This window comes from Daktulosphaira vitifoliae, unplaced genomic scaffold (assembly GCF_025091365.1).
Source record: "Daktulosphaira vitifoliae isolate Bord-2020 unplaced genomic scaffold, ASM2509136v1 Scaffold_4, whole genome shotgun sequence".
NCBI classification, from domain to species: Eukaryota; Metazoa; Arthropoda; class Insecta; order Hemiptera; family Phylloxeridae; genus Daktulosphaira; species Daktulosphaira vitifoliae.
In genome coordinates, this window is record NW_026099575.1 from 21,500,192 (window position 1) to 21,517,531 (window position 17,340).

Sequence of the window (17,340 nt, forward strand, 5' to 3'; positions counted from 1 at the left end):
AAAAAAAACGCTTCGATGCAAATCTTTAGATAGTGTTTAATTTTAAAAAATTGGTGGATTATTCCAAAAGCTTCATAAACTGCTAGTTCCTTATTAATATCCTGATTAAGATAAAGTATGTCGAATGAAAAAAGAAATTATTTAAAAATAGTATTTCCTATAAAAAAATTATATTGATCAATACACTTTTCAATAAGTTATAGCATTATAAAGTTAGAAATGTAAAAAATAAAATTGAGAATTTTCACACAATAATAGCATTTGGTAGCCATTTTCACCGTGAAGACAAAATAAAGTCCGAAATTTTATTTTTACATAATAAAGTAGATTACATTAGCTTTAATTTAATATATATAGAAAAGTGTCAGACTTTCCGGAACACTTTCAAAATTTAAGTTGAAAAAGTCGTCATTTTGAATTCCCCCCTGTAGGGAGGTAAAAAGTCAGATTTATAAAAAAAATATACAAAATTATAGGTAAAGACATCATGCAAATACAAAAAAAAGATTTATATTGCTCCATACTATTTCAAAAAGTTATAGCATTATAAAGTTAAAAATATAAAAAAGAATTTTTTTACAAAAATCGTATTTTTATTATTAAGTTTAATGTCTGTTTTCACCATGAAGATAAAATAAAGTCCGAATTTTTTTTTTACCATTATAAAGTAGATTACATTAGCTTTAATTTAAGGTATATATAAAAGTGTCAGACCTTCCGGAACACATTCAAAAGTTGAAAAAATTAATTTTTTGTAAAAAAGTTGTCATTTTAAATCCCCCCTGTGGGTAGGTAAAAAGTCAGATTTATAAAAAAAATATACCAAATGATAGGTAAANAAATTTGTAATTTTTTGGGGGATTTCCCCCGTTTACGGGGAACGAGGGAATTTTTTTCAATTTTTGAGGGTAATGTCTTCGACTAGATACGATTTGTGATCTTTTGACATATTGTTCATCAAAATCGGTCCAGCGAGAGCTGAGATTGAGTGTTCACAGGCACAAAAAAAAAAAAATAAAATAAAAAAAAAACATATCATAGTAAAATTAACACCCTCTCAGCTTCGCATCGAAGCTAAAAATAACACATAGTATAATTAATACCTTTAAAATTAACGCCTAAACAAAAGTATTACTACACTTTAATTCAGTAAAAGTATGAAACAACAAATATAACATTTAATACGGTAATCACATTGACTATCGCTACTGACCGTCGCGCGAGTTCCAAAAAAAAAAACAATTAATTTAGCAGCCCGCTTATTTTGCAATATCACATTAGCACAAATGACAAATGTTCTACTTAATAGTAAAATAAATTACTACACTAAATTTAATTTTTGCTTTTAACAATTTTAATTTTCAATAATTAATAATGAATTTAAACTAATATTAGTAAATTATAAATATTTTTACATTATTAGTATAGAGAAGTTTCCGGGCAACAACATTTATTAATATTATGAGTATGACATCAAAATATAAATTAATAAAGAACTTTAAAAGTTAAAAAACTCATTCATTCATTGGTAAAATCAATCTATTATTAAAAAGTGGCGAAAATATTAAACTTTCGTGAAGAAATAGAATTATTGTAACTTTGTATGAGGTGCATACAATGTTTCTACAAGTTTTAGGGTAGTTTTTATCAACTCTTTATTAATTTTTTTAGAATATCAATAATAGTATTGTTAATAAATTTGATAAATGCTTCACTCCTATGTAAAAGCAAATATTGAGCTACATCAGTTATCCAACGTTATCTAGCGGAAAACTCAAGCCAATTGTTAACAGCTCAAAAAACACGATTAAGATAATATTATCACAGATTTAGATAATATTATTCTGTTAAAATTTATTTCCTATTTTTTTTAGTCTATTTTAAATCATATAATTATTTATTATATAAAATTATTTTATGATTAATAAAGCTAAATTTAATTAAATTATTTATTTAAATATACCTTGTATATTTATTGTAGTTATATTTATTGTAGTTATATTCTTTGTGTGTATTTTTCTAGTTAAACTACATTATTTTCAATCAGTTGTTCTCACTAGTTAGTTGAAAAAGCAATGGCTTGGCGATCTCATGGCAGAAATAATTTCGAACTTGTGCAAAATCTGAGAGGTATTTTCTCAAAAAAAATGACAGGATAAAATATCTAGTCATTATATTCATGATAATAATTTCTTAACAATTTTCTATAAAGAATTATAACTTAAACAAGATATTCCTGTTAAGAATATCATTATTTTTCATAAAAATATCAAGAATTTATTAGTTAGAGCCTCTTTTTATCTTTAATTCATTGTATGCTTATTTTAAATTAAAAAAAATGTATATAGGAATTGATTTTTTATAAAATTTTTCAAACATTAATTACAAATCATAATCTTTGTTTGGTCTAAGATTCATATAAAAATCAAATATCAAACATATTTACAAATCAACTATTTGAGATTATTGAATGTGAACTTGAACTTTTTTCCTTGTTTTAATTTTAATGATCTGCATATCATTTGATATATTAATTAATATCTTAATTATTAAAACATTATTGTAGGAATTTAACCATTATTTGAATGATATGTAGAATTATATTGAAGAATTTCTACAAATTTTATAATAATGTTCTTAAACTTAAGAATTTTACAAATTTATTAATTTTTTAAAAACTAAGCCCCATGTAAGTTTAACTTTTAAAAGTATTTTTTTATTTTTGTAGCTCTGAAAAGTAATATATTAATTACTTATTTTAAATTGAAATAACATTTATTTTTTATTATGTGTTCAATTATAAATAATCGTAATTAGACCATACAACAATAGATAATAATACTCAATTATTAACAATTAACACTTTAAACCTGATATTTCTATTAGGGTATGTATTTTTAATATATTTTAAATTTACATTAAAAATTGTTTGATTTATGAAATGTATTTTACACAACTACTATTTTGAAAATTTATAGTAAAAAATAGAATTATAATATTTTTTCATTATTTCAATAAAATTAATGAGGAATAAATTTATATGTACTTATACATTTTTTTTGAGCTATTTTCAAAGAACTATTTTAATTTTGTTTTAAGTAGATACAATATTAGTCCTCTCCACTTAAACTTTACTTCCATTTCAACATAATACTTGGTTCTTAAGCCTATATAAAATTTTCTGGTTAGTAGTTGATATATTCTGAATAACATTTTAAGAAAATATTTAGATTCATATTTTCTGTTAATAAAATTTAAAATTTTCTTTCACAAATATAATTTATCTCGGCAATATTGAATATATAAAATTGAAAAGCCTTTTAATAGCTATTTGATGTATTTTTATGTATACATAGTTAGTTAAATAAAAAAAAATTCATTTAAAAATAATATTTTATTAAATATATTTTTTAGCTAATAATGTTATTAAAAGTGATAAGGTTGAACGAGTTATGAAAGCTGTTGATCGTGGCCATTATACTTCTAAATCACCATATTTGGATCAACCTCAAGGAATTGGTTTTGGTGTCACAATCAGTGCACCTCATATGGTAAAATTATAGTGATTCTTATTATTTTTAATACTTTTTAATCTAAGGAGATTTCGTTTTGTAAACATTATGCTTTGACAATTACTTTATTTTTAAAAACAATTAAAATTTACAAAACAATTCTTTTAAATTAATTAAATATGAGTGTATATTTTTTTCTATTGTATTAAACAAAAAAAATTTTTTGGTAAGAAAAGTTTCATAATTTTCCAATTATGTAACTTATTATGAAAACTAATTTTTCATTATGAATTTGAACATTTTAATAATTTTCCTACCTATACACTAATATTTTTTGTCATCAAGAAATGATCATAGACTATCTAATATTTAATAAAAATATCTAATATTTTTAATGATTATTAAAAGTTTCAGTTAATATGTTCTTACTTAAGTTAGGATTATCTTTTTTAGCATGCTTATGCTCTAGAACTTTTGAAAGATCAACTCAAAGAAGGTGAACGAGCTTTAGATATTGGTTCAGGGTCTGGTTATTTAACTGCTTGTATGGCAGTCATGTTAGGAGAAAATGGAAAAGCAATTGGAATCGATCACATACCTGAACTTGTTGAAAAGTCTATAGAAAATATTGCAAATGATAATCCAGAGCTGTTAAATTCCCAAAGAGTAATACTAGAAAGTAATGATATACTACATGTCTATTTCTACTATATATTAGTAATAACTCTATTTTATTTTAAGAAATTTTTCTTTTTTTAACAGTTGGTGATGGACGGTTAGGATATGAAAAATTTGCTCCATACAATGCAATACATGTTGGCGCAGCAGCTGAATCAATTCCTCAATCAGTAAATATATTATTTTTAATAATACTTTTAAAGAAATCAACAAGTTAATGTTTAATATGACCAATATATCTTTTTAATATTTCTTAACACTTTGGGATCTTAAAATTTATTGTCATTGGAATTAGACAATTTAATTTGTATTAAAGTTAAATAATTGAAATAAAAATTAATGTTTATTTTAGTTAATTGATCAATTGAAACCCGGAGGTAGATTAGTATTACCGGTTGGACCAAGCAATGGTGATCAGGTATTAGAAGTAATTGATAAAAAATTAGATGGGTCACTGTCCAAAGAAAAACTCATGGGTGTTATCTATGTTCCTCTAACTGATGCAAAATCTCAAAGAAACAAGCAAAATTAAAAATAATTTAGTGTTATGATTATGACAAATTTTACATTACAAATTATTGATGAAAAAATATAATTTTAAGTAGCCTGACTTTGTAGTTTTGTTGCGTCACTAAATATATGTTAACAAAATTTTCAAATTATTCTTAGTTACAGTCAAATTACCATTATATATAATTATAATATTCTTAAATACAAAGTATTATTTTAATACTACTATATAACTTATTTTTTTTATCAACAAAAATAAACATAAACTAATAATGTATATTTTAGTATTTTATTGTTAGTGTTTTAATCAATGACGAATAAAAAATTTTAGAATAATTTAATGTACATAAAAAACTTATTAAAATGTAAACTAAAATGTTTTTTTTTTGCTCTAAAGTTGTTGAGTTTTATTTAAATAAATTAAATTAATGTTGTTTTAATCATAATTATTGAATTATTTATTTTTAATTTTATACAACTAATAAGTTTGAATAAGTTAAATTATTAAAATTTTTTTACTTAGTCTTTAAATTGTTATGATTTAAAATTAAATTGATAATTAATTTTTTCCTTTTTAAGACTCAATAAACATATTATATATTAAAATTTGTATCTACTCTGGGAGTGATTATTATTTTATTCTTAGTTTTTAATAATAAATTATAATTTTATTTTAATACTCATTTTTAGTGATATTATAAAGATGTTTATATATTGTTCATAATTTTTAAAATTTGTAGTAATCATAAGTATAAATTCATTGCTTAATAATTATTAATCATGAAAAATGAAGATAGTATCGAGTTCCTAATTCTTTTGTTCTATGTATTAATATATGTTAGTTAATAAATCTATACAAACATAATTTTTGATTCACAAATTGCTATGAACTAAGTGTTATGACATTAAATTAATACACTTATGTGATAAAGAAATATTTCATATGAATGACTTTTTAAATAATATTGAAATCAGCATATTTTTTTCATATAGTGCCTAATATTAAAATGCATAATCAATTATACTAAATATATTTTTCTATTTTAAAACTTACTAGTTATGAGGTACAGTTATATGATATATCTAATATCTAAGAACTTTTTACAAGAAAAAGTTATTATTACTATAAAGAGTGTAGTAGTTAGGAAATTTAGATTTTGTACGCCTCAAGGTGCATGGACTCAAATAAAGGCTTAACATTGAGACCAAAGACGACCTTAAAGGGCGCTGGTATTGGCTTTACCGTCTAAGAATAACATGTGCGCACACCTTGTTCCACGTCGGACGAACCGAGATGATTCAATAAGCAGTGGACATTCTTATCTTAGACGTGACTCGACCAATCTACGACTAGACATGTCGTGAGATCGCACAGTCATGTGCCTACCGGTTGGGTTGGTGTGAGAGTTTCCGCATCTAATTAATGAAGTAATTAGGCCAGAATCAATCTCACCTATGGTATGAAGGGATTATGAATTTCTAAATACATTTTTTGTCTGCTAGCAATAAGTAGCTGAATAATATTTGGTGTTATCAAACATAGACTTTTGTCGATTATTTATTAAAAAGTAACTGGTTGATAATAATATATTACGATTTAATAATAATGACTACCATCAGTAGGACAACATTAAAATAATTGTAAAAATCTATTTGATAACCATACCGAAACATAAAAAAGTGTTTATTGGTAACGTGTAAACGATATCTGACAACCTAAATTTATTTTTTATTTTTTACTTATAAATTAAATTAGACCACTAGATTTCTCTGCTTGTAACTACGGGAATCTTTATTTTATTTTGACCTGGCTATCAATTACTTTTCCTAAAATATCAAGGAATTATTAGAAAAATTACACTAAATGTAATTTATTTTAATTATAATTAAATATAGCTGGCTTAAGATAATACATTCTTATACTGAACACGCTGTAATAATACTTTTCAGTTATGATAATTTAATGAATGTCATTATAACAAAAATTATTAGTTTTTTATTACTTTTGAAATTTAATTTTCTAATACTTATATTTATTAATGATATTTTCGTTGTTTTTTAAATTAATTACGATAAATGATCATTAAATTCAGATTTTTTTTATAGACATTTGATAATAAATATTTGAAGAGCTTGAATGTAACTACTTAATATAATTTAAAAACTACGTATTATGTCATTTGTGTTATTACAGAAAGATTGAATTTGGGTGCCTTAATATCTTTATTGACTATGTAGCTTTTGTAGTATTTTGAAACGGAAAAAATAAAATAATTCTTTGGCCATAAATAATACAGTTCTTGTAAATATACTAATAAATAATCTTATTTTTAGACAGAATAAATAACAATTAAATAAATTTAGAGAATTTATTTTTAAAAGTCTATTGATATAATTAAGTGCATTTTTATAATGCAAATAAAATTATAAATCAAAAAATGATACACATAAATGAAATAAAATCTCAAAGATTTAAAAAGAAAAAATCAATTTCTTATTTTTTGTCTGTCAAAAATACTTTCGTTGAACATTTGTACAATTTATTAATCACATTAATAGAAAAATAAATTAAAGCTATTAAAATGTTTTTTTTGTAAAATAATTTTACTATACGAGGGAAATTTTTATAATTTTCTTTAAATAATTGTATGCAATTATTTGTAATGTATAAACTTAATACAAATAATTTACAGTATAATATGAATTTTTCAAAAGTGTGATGTATATATAATTAGAAATGGCACCTGAAAAAAAAATTTTCTTACACTTCTAAGTGTAAAAATCAGAGCACAGTGGAGTCAGGAAGTAATAATAGAAGTTTATGATCTAGACAAAATATCTATAATAAAAACGGTAGCACAATGGGGTCACGGTACAGTAGGAATGTGGCATAGTTGGGACATGTATAGATGATATCAGATAGTGATTAAAATCACTATCAGAAGTTATAAGAAACGCTTCGATGCAAATTTGTAGATAGTGTCTAATTTGAAGAAATTGGTAGATAATTCCAAAAGTAATAATAACTCCCATTTTCTTAATTATATGACAAATAAAAGAAAATATCTAAGGTTTTAATAAAAAAAAATTGTGTTGATTTGTTAATTTTTGAAAAAGTTATGGAAGTTATAATTGTAAAAATGACGAAATTTACCGATTATGAAGATTTTCCCCATTTACGGAGAACGACGGAAATTTTTTATTCTATAGAAACGCTTTGTTGCAAATCTGTAGGTAGTGTTTGATTTAAAAAAATTGGTAGATTATACCAAAAGCATTATTTTTTTAACATTCCAGAATTTATTACTACTCTTTTTTTCTTTAACGTTCTCTTTGAAAAGTTATGCTTTTGTTAAAAAGGATAGAAAAAAACTGTATAGCGATGCGCAACAGAATCCAACCTCTACGCACTTAGGCACGACGTGTTGCTGACTGAGCTGAGTATAATAATATATGAAAAGTAGTCGAAACTTTAATTGTCCATAATGTAAAATTTAACTATTTTGTTGCTATGCGCTACTATTATGCTATTGAAATAAAACGAAAGACTTAATATTAAATAAATAAAAACGTAATAATGAAAGAAATTATTTTTTTTTTTTATACAATAGAACAATTTTTTCAGGGTAAATATTAAATTTGTTGGTGAAATGAAATAATTTATAGAAGGGTTTTATTTCCTTCACACTATATTCGTGTTTGATGTGTTCATGCAAATTATACGTGTACGCACATTAACGTTAGGTATTTTTAGCAAATATTGCATGAACAGAGCACAATTGGTTCTATTTAGTTAATAATTCAAAAATACATTATGTTGGTATGAATTTATAATTTAAGCTTTATAGCTTGTGCAATCTTTATCTTGTATGTTGTAAAATTGATTTATATAGTTTCATTATAATTTTAATGTTCTATGATATTACAAAAGATTTCCAAACATCCTAATCAAATAATATACTTCACCATTTTTCATCATTATGCTTATAATAAGCGAAAAATGCAAACATATGAACAAATACAGATTCAATACATGTTTTAAGCGTGAAAAATAATTTTGGGTTGTGTTGAGAATAGATAATCAAAAATTTATCTAGAACTGATAAATGTATTTGATATTAAAATTATCTAAGTGATAGATAAAATAATTTGTCTTTTATTTAGATAAAAAGTAGAAAAATGTATTAATAATTTTCTCATCGTTATTCCTTCCTTCCAAATGAATTTCTAATTTGTTGTCGAAAATGCAGTGAACATTTTCCTTCCTAATATACGTTACTAAAACATTTTTAATCTTCACTATTATCAAAAAAAAAATGTTTTGAAAATTAACAAATAATACATTCTATTTATTAAAGTTATATAGAAAATGTTACCCTATTTGTATCTACCTAGTGTTTTCATTAAATGATTATCTCATAAAAGTGTAGAGAGTTATATTTGATTTATTTTTTTAATGTTAAATGGCGATTAATTTTAATTAACTTTTGACTCGTCAATAACCAGATTTATTACATTACTTTTTTAGTTAATATAATTTTTGTTATAGACGAGTACTGCTGAACATCTCATTACTCGTAGATATATAAAATATTTATATAACAAAAAATCTATCTTAGAGGACATTTCGATAACTATTTATTAAGTCATCTAGCTAAGATAAGAGATAATATTATTTTTATTTAAAATATGATAAAAATGATTGAACATGATAAAATATGATTGATTATTTAGATTTGGTTGATTAACATATTACCTATTTGACTAGTTGCAATTCAGAATATAATTCAGTGGCCCTTGCTTTTGTATTCAATAACATATTAAAAAAGAATTTATATTCTTGGCTCTTTAACTTATAAATCGTACAATTTTAAATCGAGAAAAACACTTAATTGCATACATACTTGTTCTTATTGTTTTTTGACAGTTGTCCAATTTTGTCGATGTTGTGGCCAAAACAAATATTATTTTTTAGAGAAAACTTGATTGTTGAGTTAGAAGAGGCTCAAATTTTTTTTGAATATCTTGTAATTATCTTTAGTATGAAGCGTTTGTGTTTACTATTTGGCACCTCAATAACAAACACTTAGAATTTTACCATGACTAGCACTTTGATTGTTAACATATAAAATACATACTCACGTATTCATTTATTGATTAAACTACTTATTTAGGTTAGTTGTCTGATGTAATATCAAAAAATTACACAAAGCGAATTTTAGATGTTAAGATACTATTTAAAAAGTTTAGTCATAACCTCGTACTTAATGTTTTAAATGAAGGAAATAATATGAAAAAGATCAATAATAGCTTAAAATATTAGCGAGGACTTATATCATATTTTGTTTCTTGCAATCATTATATGTATAAAATACTTAGATAATTTTAAATATCCTATTACCATTGGTAAGATTTATTTATAAACAATTTTAAAACTAATTGTCAAAACTGAATTTTTTTTCAACAATTGTAACAATTTTGTTGGCATTAAGAAAAATAATTATAGTTATTACTACAGTGAAAAGCCAATAAATTTTAAAAACAAACAAATTATTTTCTGACTAATGGTTGATTAAGAGTTGTTATGATGGATGTATAAAATCAGTAAAGTATAAAGTAAAATCGCAATAAAGTATCATTTAAACATTATTCATTTCTCGTGTATTTAGAAAATTTCTGTACATAAAACAAACAAATAGGTTTTTTGAGGACAAAATTCAATTATTTTTTGTTCCAAATGATATACGTCCAGATCTGTTACATAAATTACAAGCCTGATGAAACAACTTAAATTTTATAATTTCATTATAAATAAACTCAAATATAAGATTATAACAATCAATATTTTTACCAAAAAATGTTCTATATCATATAAACAATTTTGTATTACTTTAGAATTTACTTAATTACTTTACTTTTATCTAGAAATAACAGAAAAAAGAAAAATTTAGAAATATATATATAATTAACCTTAAATTTTACTAATGTACTAAGTTAAATTACAAATTATAGTTTTATACGGCGATTCGCTAATTCTTTAGTATTTTGAATTCGTTTCATGTACGCATATTGTTTCCAGTTAACAACTTAGTAAAGTCTTCTGAAGAGGTCAAATATCAAATGACCAAGGACCTGCTTTAAATTTAACATTGAATGCATAATGCAATATTATTACTACTACTATTATATTTACTACGACGTCACATCGCTATGTCGTGCGTAAACAGTACCGTACCATTGAGATATAATTGCAAAATCCCTCCGTTGACCATCAAGGACCGTCGAGTGAATACTAATAAAAAAGATGGTGAAAAAAGAGAAAAAAAACATTTCACCTAAGTTCAGAGGAGATGGAAATCATTATGATTCGATTGTTTACTGTTACATTTTGGCATCGAAGCTTGTATGAAGTAACTAGGACACACACTGGAAATTGTATGTTGAATAACAATTGGGCAGTACACGGCCAAATTTGATCATATAAATAGACAGGACAAACTTATGTTCATCAATAGTCTATTGCTTAGTTTCCAAGACAACTTCTAGCTCCATAAGTTTTTAAACTACATTTGCAAAATCAATCCAAGTCCAAAATGAAATTCCAGGTAAAAAGTAATGTTTGATACGTAGTTTATTTTTAAGGAAAATTTATTTATCCCAAACACTATGTATGTTTCATTTAATATTTATTTTTTTTAAATATCGTGCACTATTTAATAATATTGTTTCATCAATTGTATTGATTTATTTTATAACAATAAATTTAAATACATCAATACTAAAATATAAATTTCTTTTACAAGTAAAATACATTTAAAATTTAAAATAAAACAAAATTATTCATAAAAACTTTCAAATTTATTTAATTTATTTTATATAATTAGGGTAATTTATTAACTATTGAATATTTAAATTTAAGAGCATAAAATTTTAACATAATTACAAATATATATCGATAAACCTAATTTGTTATTCCTTACTTATTGAAATTTATTTTAGGGATCTGTAGCTCTTTTAACCATTGCAATGTGCATGCTATCTACATACGCTGCAGAACAGACAAAACCATCTGTTGATCAATCATCTCCTCCAGCCACACAAAATGACCGAAGTAAACGAGGACTTTACGCACCTTACTACACTTCTCCGTACTATACTTCTCCATATTTAGCATCCCCTTATACTGCACCCTACGTTGCTGCACCTTATGCTGCTTCTTATGTTGCTTCCCCATATGTTTCTCCATATGTTGCATCACCTTATGTATCTACATATGGAGCATATCCTTATGCCTACTATCCATAATCTACATTTTTTTTTTTATTAAATCTGATGTATAGAATAAATTTCCATAAACATAAATATCATAAACATGTAAAAATATTTCTTTCATATTGTATTTTAAAATACGTCTATATATAATAAAAAAATGTGTACAAACAGATTTTGTCATTTTTAATAAGTCCTAAGATATATTAATACTTTGTTAATGCATGTATAATATAATTACAAAATTGAATTCATAAGAATTTTCAACAAAATGTTAGGTATTTTTTTATCGGCTTGGTCTAGTGGGTATAAACATATGCTTCGGCACACGAGGTACTGTGTATGATTCCTAAGCTACCAACGAGATTTTTCTTGTGATTTTCTCATTGGTGGTGTCTGGTCTCTGGTGTAAGCCGGCCATAATACCCGTCCTATCCACAATTGGCCTAATCAAGAACCATATTTGACTTCCAAACATGTGAAAGAAGACCACCTCCCTCTGTAGTATGTTAAGTTCGTGAAATAGAAGGACGTAAAACTAATAATTTTTTTATGTTTATTGGTCAAACCAATTCATTTAAGTCAAATATATAGTAAGTTAACTTGTATCTAATGGATCAGATATTTTACACTTAAGACTGCTATAAACCTAGGCACATGTGAATGTTTATTTACACATAAAACAAAAAAAATATATTTTAGTTTTTTTTTTTTTTTATAGTAATGCTAAAAATTACTTAAAAAATTCAAGATAACTTAATAGGTAGATATATTTAGAAAGTTTTTGGGTAAATTAAAAAAAAATTATGTGAACCTAAGTATAATAAAATTTTAAATTATTTTTATATTATTTTATATTTAAATCAGATTTAAGCATTTATTTTAGATTCGATGCATAGCTGAGAAAGTATTGTATTTATTTTGCTTATTTTTTATTTTTGTACTTGTATACGAATTATTGAAAAATTTTTATTTATAGTACTCCAAACATTTGCTTTGCTGATGACGTTATTTAACATAAATGACGTCTTCTTTAAATCTACATAAAATTAATGATAATACAATGTATTTTAAGACAAAATGGAATACATATCTGAAATGTTGATTTCTAGATGTTTTTGGTATTAAAGCCAAAAATTATATATTTTTCGGTAAAAATAGCCTATTTTGAAATGTTTTGCATATCAACAGATCATCCACATTATTCATAACAAAATTAAAATTTCAGGTTTTTTTATGTATTATACCATTAAAAAGATAAAAAGGAAGAGGTTCCGATTACTTATCCTCTATGAGTAAACTACCTCTACAAATGATAATCATATAACATTTAGTTGATATGCATAAATTATGCATAAATTGATCAATCAACAATAATCAAAAAAATTCTTCAACTCTACTTTACTGGATCATTATTGTACTTTACTTTTACATTTAAATCTATTTTGTATAGTGTAATAAAAATAATACTTACATTATAAGGTTGACATTAAAAATTGTATTGTCAACTTAAATACGCTAATGCAATAAATTTAGGCTAAGAATAATTTTAAATTATTTTTAAAAGTTTTTTTACTATAAAAGCGACAGATATTTGATAATTTAATAATATTTATTATATTTTTATTTGTAAGTATTATAATTCGACAAAATAAATTATTTCACTTATCATCAAAATAATAAAATGGTAAGTAAAAACTATTGATACACTTAAATTTAAAAAGAAGCATGCATGTTTAAAGGGTTTTTGAACGTTCATACTGAATTATTTATGTTTCAAGTTATTATTGATTCTCAATATAAATAGATAAAAATAATTTTTAAAAATTAGTAGAAAAGATATGCTTGTGAAAATAATAATTTTTTTATTTTAACAAATTTTGTTAAATAAATTATAATTTATAAAAAAAATAAAAATATTTCATCAATAAATAGTATAATTAGTTTATAAAAAAATTTTTTTGGATATATTAAGAATATATTTGTTAATTTAATTGCCATTTTTCAATGTAAATTATATCTATTTGGGATATACAAGTAGCTTAATTTATAAACAAATTAAATAAGTGTATCTTAAGGTTTTTCACACTAAAATGTTCGTTAAAATGTTGATGGAAGAAGAGGTAGAGGAAGACAAAAAAAAAGATGGAATTATATTATTGAATGCGATATGAGGACGGTTAATGTGTGCGTAGATGATGTGGGAGATAGTATCAAGTGCAAGTTTAGGATAAGGGTAGCCGACCTCAAGTTGTTGGGTTAAAATTGAGGCAAAGAAAAACTAAAAATACAAAGTTAATAATCTAGACAAAATATCTATAACGTTAGCACAATTAGGTCACGGTACAGTGTGGATGTGGCATAGTAGGGACAAGTATAGATGATATCAGATAGTGATTAAAATCACTATCAGAAGTTATAAGAAAGCGTTATAAGAAACGCTTCGATGAAAATTTGTAGATAGTGTCTAATTTGAAGAAATTGGTAGAAAATTCCAAAAGTAATAATAACTATCATTTTCTTAATTAAATCCTGATAGGTAGTTTTTCGATTTGTAAGTATAATGAATGAATAAATATTTATTATAGCATTTAAATATAGTAAGCAATAGATATTTAATAAAACATTAAATATTATTGTAATTTTTTTAGAAAATTTATAAAAAATTATAAAGTAGTTATTACTTTTAAGGCAAACGCGAATAAAAATTAAAGGGCTTGAAACAAAACTTTTTAGATAATAATTTATCGTTAATTATGAATAAATGGTCTGCAAGATATTTTTATCAGAGTTAAAAATATAATTTTATTATTCAATTTTTCGTGCTAATTTCAAATCAGCAATTATATTTCTATCACCACTAATTTTTGTTTAGTGATTACTAATTAGTTAAAAACTATAGAATATATTTATAAGGAAAATAGTTCTGAATATTTCAATTTTATTATTTAAACGGTAATACAGTATAGATGTGGTATAGTTGGGACAACTATAGATGATATCTGACAGTGATTAAAACCACTATTATAAGAAACGCTTCGATGCAAATCTGTAAATACTGTTTGATATTAAGAAGTTGGTGGATTAAACCAAAAGCAAAATGAATTCCTATTTCCTTTATTATTCCTTATTAGTAGTTTTAGCTTCTTTGCAAAACTGAGAAGGTATTAATTTTATTATGATGTGATTTTTATTTTTTTTGTCTGTTACCGCTTTTTCTCAGCTCTCACTGAACCGATTTCTTTAAACGATATGTCAAAAGATCACAAATGGTATCTAGTCGAAGACATTACTCTCAAAATTGGAAAATATTTCCCTCATTCCCCGTAAATGATGGAAATCTAAAAAAATTACAAATTTAAAAATCGGTAATATTCGAAATTTTTTCAATTTTTTTACTTAAAACTGCCACAACTTTTTCAAAAAAGAACGAATCAATATAATTTTTTTATTATATAAGCATAATGTCTTTACCTTTCATTTGGTATATTCTTTTTATAAATCTGACCCTTTACCTGCCCACAGGGGGGATTTAAAATGACAACTTTTTCAACTTAACTTTTAATAGTGTTCCGGAAAGTCTAACAATTATATTTATATATATATATATTAAATTAAAGCTAATGTAATATAGATTATGATGGATAAATTTAAAATAAAAAACATGTAGCGTGTTCTATAAATAACACAATTACTTCAATATATAGTTATAATACAGTATGTAAGTACATTATATATATATATATAAGGGTGTCCCTTATTTATAAAATTTAAAAATTACGAAGTGCCACCCCCTAGAATTATTCGAATACATGAAAAAATAAATTGTACAAAATTTGGAAACGATTGGTCAACTCTAAGACGTGCCCCAAGGGGGTTAAAAAAAACCCCCCAAGGGTGATTTTTTAGTTTTTTTTGTCTATCTCAAAAACTTTAGCTATTGCGAAAATGTTTATTTGGATTTTTTTGTAGGTATATAATTTTTCTATAAAAAGTATTTTTACAAAAATTTTCGAAAAGTTCTTATTTAACCCTAAAAAAATAAAAACGTATATGTTCTATTCTTACCGTTGAAATTGTTAATTTATAAATTATTGTAAAAACCTAAAAAAAATTCATTTAACCGTTGTTTTAAATTTAATTTTCTATACATTTTTTCTATTATTTACTATTATATTATTTATTATTGTTCAAATCCTACAATTTTTTTAATTTTAATTAAAAAAAAACACATCAGAGTAAAATTAATACCGTCTCAGTTTCACATTGAAGCTAAAATAATGTTAACTTACAAATTTATATACAACCAGAAACTATTTAGAAAGAAAAAACGTACTAAAAAAATTTACTACATATTTTAAATAATTTATCTTTTTTAAAATTCTTGGCATAATGTGCTTTTATTGCAATTAGGAAAACAACGCCGGTATTCTGTAACAATCTGTAATAGGTATTGTGTTTGTGCTTCGTCTTTTGTTAAAATATTATTATACTCTTCTATGAGTTTGACGCCCCTCTCTGCCAAATCATTTATAACTTTTAAAATATTTACTATTATTTTTCTTCTGATATATTGACTGTAGTCTTTCCAAAACAAAGGATTGATATTTAAAAAATCTGTTTCAATGTAATATCTTTCAAACATTTTTTTACTCAGTTGAAATAAAATCATCTATACTTTTATTTTTAAAATCATAAATTTCATTTACTCCTACTACTATACGTTTGTTTGTACATGGATCTTCTTCCTGATTATTTAATTAGTTTACCATTTTAATTTTAGTATCTTCACATAAATCATCATCAAAAAATGCTAATGCTGCCGATTCGGATACTAAGTACCATAAGTGACCCAAAATTTTTTTTTAAAACTACTTTAGAAATATCTTTATCTNATTTTTAAAAAATTATAAATCTAAATTTGGCGCTAATGCAGCATTGGTGCACTTAATCATTGTTTAATATATAAACTTGTAATAAAAATACATAATGAACGAATATTTAACTCTTTGATTGACAATTCAAATTGGCCCCGAAACAAAAAAATNAATTTAAATTGGCCCCGAAACAAAAAAAATTTTCAAACAATTAATGGCCTTGGCCATCTAACGAGCATGATGGATTGGGCCAGGAAATTTAAAATAAATTCTATGCAAATGTTAGGGCGTGATATTTTATACTTACCATGCAGACATCACATTTATGAAATTATATTGAAAAGTGTTTTTGAAGTAAAATTTAATACGTCATCTGAACCAGATGTTCCTATTTTCAATAAATTCCAAAAGTCTTGGCAAAATATAAATAAAACAAATTACTTAAGTGGAATAGAAGATACTGTTATTTTAGAAAAATTAAAAATAAAAAAAAA

At 23.9% G+C, this 17,340-nt stretch overlaps 3 protein-coding genes across 5 annotated transcripts in view; all 3 read left to right on the top strand.

Moving 5' to 3' along the window:
* Positions 1 to 1,865: 1,865 nt before the first annotated feature.
* Positions 1,866 to 5,002, top strand: LOC126903565 (protein-L-isoaspartate(D-aspartate) O-methyltransferase). Of its 3 annotated transcripts, none has more exons than XM_050681776.1 (5): positions 1,866 to 2,130; positions 3,434 to 3,551; positions 3,966 to 4,191; positions 4,275 to 4,360; positions 4,543 to 5,002. In XM_050681776.1, exons 2-5 carry the CDS (start codon positions 3,453 to 3,455, stop codon positions 4,720 to 4,722), a joined length of 591 nt encoding a protein of 196 aa, XP_050537733.1. In that variant the 5' UTR covers positions 1,866 to 2,130; positions 3,434 to 3,452; the 3' UTR covers positions 4,723 to 5,002. The 3 variants fall into 3 exon arrangements, with proteins under 3 accessions (XP_050537733.1, XP_050537731.1, XP_050537732.1); XM_050681774.1 differs by having other exon boundaries at positions 3,415 to 3,551; positions 4,543 to 5,001; XM_050681775.1 differs by lacking the exon at positions 1,866 to 2,130 and adding an exon at positions 2,764 to 2,887 and having other exon boundaries at positions 3,415 to 3,551; positions 4,543 to 5,001.
* Positions 5,003 to 11,142: 6,140 nt separating this feature from the next.
* LOC126903566 (uncharacterized) lies at positions 11,143 to 12,142 on the top strand. The gene is made up of 2 exons (XM_050681777.1): positions 11,143 to 11,305; positions 11,700 to 12,142. The coding sequence occupies exons 1-2, from the start codon at positions 11,294 to 11,296 to the stop codon at positions 12,003 to 12,005; spliced, it is 318 nt and encodes a 105-aa protein (XP_050537734.1). The 5' UTR covers positions 11,143 to 11,293; the 3' UTR covers positions 12,006 to 12,142.
* A 1,446-nt stretch (positions 12,143 to 13,588) lies between these two features.
* The window catches only part of LOC126903563 (uncharacterized), a 19,578-nt gene continuing 15,826 nt past the window's right edge, over positions 13,589 to 17,340 (top strand). The window contains exon 1 of the mRNA XM_050681772.1: positions 13,589 to 13,656. Coding sequence (XP_050537729.1) covers positions 13,654 to 13,656 — 3 coding nt within the window. The 5' untranslated portion in view covers positions 13,589 to 13,653. The remainder of the gene's footprint in view (positions 13,657 to 17,340) is intronic.

Coding starts and splice junctions, on each gene's coding strand:
- LOC126903565 (XM_050681774.1), top strand. CDS start 2,076: ATGGCTTGGCGATCTCATGGCAGAAATAATTTCGAACTTGTGCAAAAT. Junction 4,192..4,274: donor CCAAAGAGTAATACTAGAAA/GTAATGATATAC, acceptor TTTTTTTAACAG/TTGGTGATGGACGGTTAGGA. Junction 4,361..4,542: donor CTGAATCAATTCCTCAATCA/GTAAATATATTA, acceptor TGTTTATTTTAG/TTAATTGATCAATTGAAACC.